The following is a 4,929-nucleotide window of genomic DNA, read 5'->3' on the forward strand; positions in this document are numbered from 1 at the left end:
TTGCAAAACTAAAACTCTCAGCGTGCACTGACAGGCAAAAGCATGCTGGTAGTGGTAGATGTGCCTCCAGCTGTTGCAAAACTACAACTCCCAGCATGCCCTTTGGCTGTGCATGCTGGGAGTTGTTGCTAAGCAACAGCAGGAGGAAAGGCCTCACCTCCTGCTGCTGCTGTCATTTTCTCGCCGTTGATCATCGCCGCCAGTTCTGGGGCCCGCAATACCGCTACTGACGCCAGGGATTGGGGGGCCCCTTCTGCTGGTGTCACCTCCCGACACCCTCTCTCGCCCTCCGGAAGAGGAGCGGAGTGGGTGCCGTCATTGTCACCCCCAGCAGGAGTCCTTATTCACGTGCAGGTAACGGTAGCAGCCCTGATTCGATGGCAGGCACCCTGTTCTGTTCACCGCCAGATTACCGGTGGTGAAGAGAAACACAGAGGGCATACAGGTACGCTCTTGGTCCTGGTGGGGTTAAACAGACCATGAACTTTGTTACTAATATAAAAAAAAATTTAAAAACACGGAAGCATTTTATTCGTTTTATTAATATTAACATGCAAAGCAACACAAGATATATAGAAGACATCTTCTTCTTTTCTCATACTCCGTCATCATGTATTGAACTGCAATGTTCGGCACACAGGAGGAGGCTCAGGTACAACAGCAAAAGAACTTTGCACAATGAACGACGAGGAAGATAATGATGAGTACTGGAATACTTATCAAAATGTTCTTCATGACAAATATAGCATCAGGATCGCTGAACTTACGTTTTTTCAGAGGATCTCTTTGCACAGACAACTTAAAGCCGGCCGTCAGTTTCCCCTGCAGCCAGCAATAGTAGGTTCCTGCGTCACTGTACTGGATGGAGCGAAAGTTCAGATGGCCTCCATGATCAATGAAGACTCTCATAGACTTTTTAGCACCAATTAGATTCTCTGTGAGATAAAGTCGCTCATTATCTTTGTCCCAGGCCACCGCATGTTCCGGCCTTACTCCTGGACAAGAAATACTCATTCTGCTGCCCATTGTTTGAGTATGAATCTCCATTGGTACCTTAGAGATCCATGGGATGTAATCTTTAAGCTTTCCTATAGTGTGCATCAGAGTGCTCAACATGCCCATAACTCCCTTCTTCCGCACATGACATTTAGTCATGCAGCTCCGGATCATGATCTCTGGTCTTCGCTTGGAGAGCAATTTCTTGAATTTGAGTGGAACGGCTTCTGAGCCACATGAAGACACATCATTTTTGTTTGCATGAAATCTGGGGTTGAGGTAGGAACTATTGACATAGCACAGGCCAATGCTCCTTTGTTCCCCTCTGACATCACATCGGTCACACACTGTCCAATCCGAAAAAGTGGTGAAGGCCACAAAGTATTTGTTTTTCAGATGTGGCTGTGGCTTGCCATCTTTCTCTACAAAAGATACAAGGGCATCCTTGGAGTCCTGAATGTCAACATTGTATCCATAAAAGAAGTGTCCATCCTGTGTGCCGCATAGATAATTTCCGGAATTTTCTATTTGTGCCTTATGTACAATAAGGTTGAACATCCGGATAGTGAACTTTAAAGAGGTATCATAAGCGTCCCGAACATTTTCTACATCGAGTTGCACCGTACCTTTGAAGTCTGTGAGGACCATGGGCTTGTCTCCGCTCTTCTTCTGGTAGTACCATACCACGTACTTTGTTTCCTCAGGCTTGCATTGGCAAGGAAGTTCAATTGTCACGTCAGACAGATAAGCAGCCGTTTCAAACAGGAGGTATGCCGGGCATTTTGTAGAGCTGAGTATGTCGTCATCTTTCGCAATAGTGGTTGAGCTGCTTGCAGGAATGAAATAAAGCAAGAAAATGGCAGCTACAAAAGCGAGAAGAGGACAATATCGAAGCATCATCTTCAGGTAGAAGAGTAGCAGTCTAATCGTATGCAAGATAAAGCATCAAGTGGGATCATTTGTTGACTGCTATCGGTATAACCTGAGAGACACCACCGTGTCATGATGATGTCACTTCCTTAAGATTCTAAGTTCTATTGCATGTCTCCTAAGGAGTTGATCTGCTTTAGTCAATACCTTTTTGTTAGAAAAGTTGTCCAGGGTTAAAAAAAATCGTGGCTGCTTTCTGCCAAAAAAAGCATCACAGTATTGGGGAGATTCATCAAAACTTGTGCAGAGGAAAAGTTGCCCAGTTGCCCATAGCAACCAATCAGATCGCTTCTTTCATTTTTAACAAGGCCTCTGCAGAGAATCTGGCCATCTTTTCCTTTGCACAGGTTTTGATAAATCTCCCCCTATATGTGTCTGGTTGAGCACAATCCACCATAAGGCGGCCTTCACACACGACAGTTTCTATTTTGTTTTTTTATACTGCACTGCAGCTATTGAGCCAAGGCCAGCAGTGGATCCAGTGGGAAGGAGAAGTACAAGTCCTTTCTTTTTATTTCTCATTCCTTTAGAATACACTTTGGGGCTTAACCACTGCAGGGGCAGTTTAAAAAGAAAAGAATAGAAACTACTGTGCGTCATGGCAGGCTTATGGAGCAAAATTGCAATACCAGACACAGCCTATCGTCAGGTGTGGTGCTGTGTCTGGAATAGTAAGAGTTTTAGTCTGGGAGCAGCCAGAAAACCACAGGATGGGAAACACTAATCTACAAAGTGCAACTGCTATTCCAAGCTGTCAGTGAATGAAGGTAGTTGTAGTTTTCCAACACCTGGAGAGTCAAAGGTTGGGGGACACTGATCTAAGCAAACTTCTGCAAGCTAAATACAGTGACCCCCCGACCTACGATGGCCCCGACATACAATCATTTCAACATATGATGGCCTCTCAGAGGCAGCATCAAGATACAATGCTTTTGTATGTTGGGGCCATCGCATAAACGGCTATCCGGCAGCACAGACTGCTTCAGCTGCCACCGGATAGCCGTTTACGGTGCCCTGTGTGGTCCGCTGACGATCACTTACCTGTCCTCGGGGCTCCGGCTTGTCCTCTTCGGGATCCCCTGCATCGTCGGCGCTCTTCATCGTCGTCATCACGTCACTGCGCATGCCGTCCCGTCATCCAATAGGAGCTGGGTGCGTAGCGACGTGATGGCGGCGGCGGAGAGCGCGGATGCCGGGGAAGCAGAGGCCTTGCCGGAGCGTCAGGGACACCCTGGGGACACGGCGACAGCGATGGAAGGCGACATCCAGGGCAGCGGTGACGAGCGGTGATGGTCTGGAGCGGCGGGGACAGGTGCGTACAACCTCCAATACCAGTGGTCTTCAACCTGCGGACCTCCAGATGTTGCAAAACTACAACTCCCAGCATGCCCGGACAGCCTTTGGCTGTCCGGGCATGCTGGGTGTTGTAGTTTTGCAACATCTGGAGGTCGGCAGGTTGTAGACCACTGTCCTATACTTTACATTGCACGGATCCCTCAACATGCGATGGTTGCAACAAACGATGGTCCATTTGGAACGGATTACCATCGTATGTTGAGGGACCACTGTATATCAATTGCATAAAGCTTTTTTGTGTCTTAATAGTCTGCTAAAATATATAAAATATATCAGTGTTGGTAAAATGTATCAGCCCGGCATGCAGTCTGTCCTAATCACCAATGGCTGACTACTACATTGTAGCAAAACCACAGCAACTAGAAGAATTCCTTCTGCATGGAGAATTGTACACAAAAAACATTTGGGTAAATAGTCAAATGTGGTGAAGGGGTGGTGCTGGTGATAATGTAGGGTACATCGGTGTTAACCCTTAGTTGGCATGACGCCAGGGTGAGGTTTCCTCAATGTAATAGTCCTACCGCCAACCGTCCCACAAACGGCAGGGAGAAATAACGGAATGTCCACAGAAGGTTTTATGAAGTAAACTTGAAGTAACTTTACTGTATATTTTATGCAACGGCATGGAACATAACAGTCTTTGAGAGAGAAAACCGTGGTACAGGTTCCTCACAGGTTTGCTGGGACTCCGGGATCAATGAGCTTTGATGCTAGCCACTGTGCTACTATTTTTAGGAGATTTGAGTTGCTAGTAGTCACACAAAATTCAGTAAACTGGGCTTGGATAACTCACGTTTTTTGTGGCTGCTAGGTATTAGGCTTCAGGCCTAGCTTGAATTGATGCTGATGAGATGATTAGATGATTAGATGATGAGATGGGCCTGCTTTCATGTACAGGTCTCAAGAGAGTAGGCTTAAGAGAGAGAATTTAGTGGTTGCAGCCCCTTATATATCAAGGGGGTGGGACAAAGCTCATTGGTGAGCAGAACCTGTCAGTCCTGACCCAGTGAACTCTGGGTATCACATGACCCAAAGGTCCTTAAACCATAATACAATTTATTTACAGGCACGTGACCTCTAAGGTCCTATACAGAGGTATTCCTATAAAACCTATTAAACATATATATTTTTTGATTAAATACCATTTATATGAGGTGACTAGGGGTTAGTCCTAAAGGAGAGCCCTATTGTCATGGAGGGGCTCTGGCTGAGGGGACTTTAGACTAAGGGACAGGACCAAGTCCTGTTCCGGGACACCACACAAAGACGTGTCATTAGGGCTCTTTATTTTGTTAACTTTGCCTCATTTTCAGAAGGGTGTTTGGCCTTTTGAAAATTTGGGGCAAATAACAAAAATAACACGATCATGGCCTCTAAGTGCAATAGCAGCACAATGACTGGCAGCACCAGAAGAACCAGGACCAAGAAAAATTATTCTGGGTGTCAAAAGTGAAGTTCTTCGAAGCCTGGAAGCCTGTGCTAGCATTTCTCCTGCTATCAGTGTGTGAAAAGTGGGAGAAGAGGGTTGCATTGACAATCCAACACAATGGGCAGCACATTGAACACATTTTATAGGTGGTCAGAAACTTGTAAATAACTCATGAAAGAATAAAGTTACATTAAAACCAAGCACATCATTGTTTTTTT

At 45.8% G+C, this 4,929-nt stretch overlaps 1 protein-coding gene across 1 annotated transcript; it reads right to left on the minus strand.

Annotated features, from left to right (window-relative positions):
• Positions 1-599: 599 nt before the first annotated feature.
• LOC130358044 (Ig-like V-type domain-containing protein FAM187A) lies at positions 600-1,994 on the minus strand. Its single transcript, XM_056560844.1, has one exon. It carries the CDS (start codon positions 1,894-1,896, stop codon positions 649-651), a length of 1,248 nt encoding a protein of 415 aa, XP_056416819.1. The 5' UTR covers positions 1,897-1,994; the 3' UTR covers positions 600-648.
• Positions 1,995-4,929: the final 2,935 nt, after the last annotated feature.

Source organism: Hyla sarda, chromosome 2 (assembly GCF_029499605.1).
Source record: "Hyla sarda isolate aHylSar1 chromosome 2, aHylSar1.hap1, whole genome shotgun sequence".
Taxonomy (NCBI): domain Eukaryota; kingdom Metazoa; phylum Chordata; class Amphibia; order Anura; family Hylidae; genus Hyla; species Hyla sarda.

Coding starts and splice junctions, on each gene's coding strand:
- LOC130358044 (XM_056560844.1), bottom strand. CDS start 1,896: ATGATGCTTCGATATTGTCCTCTTCTCGCTTTTGTAGCTGCCATTTTC.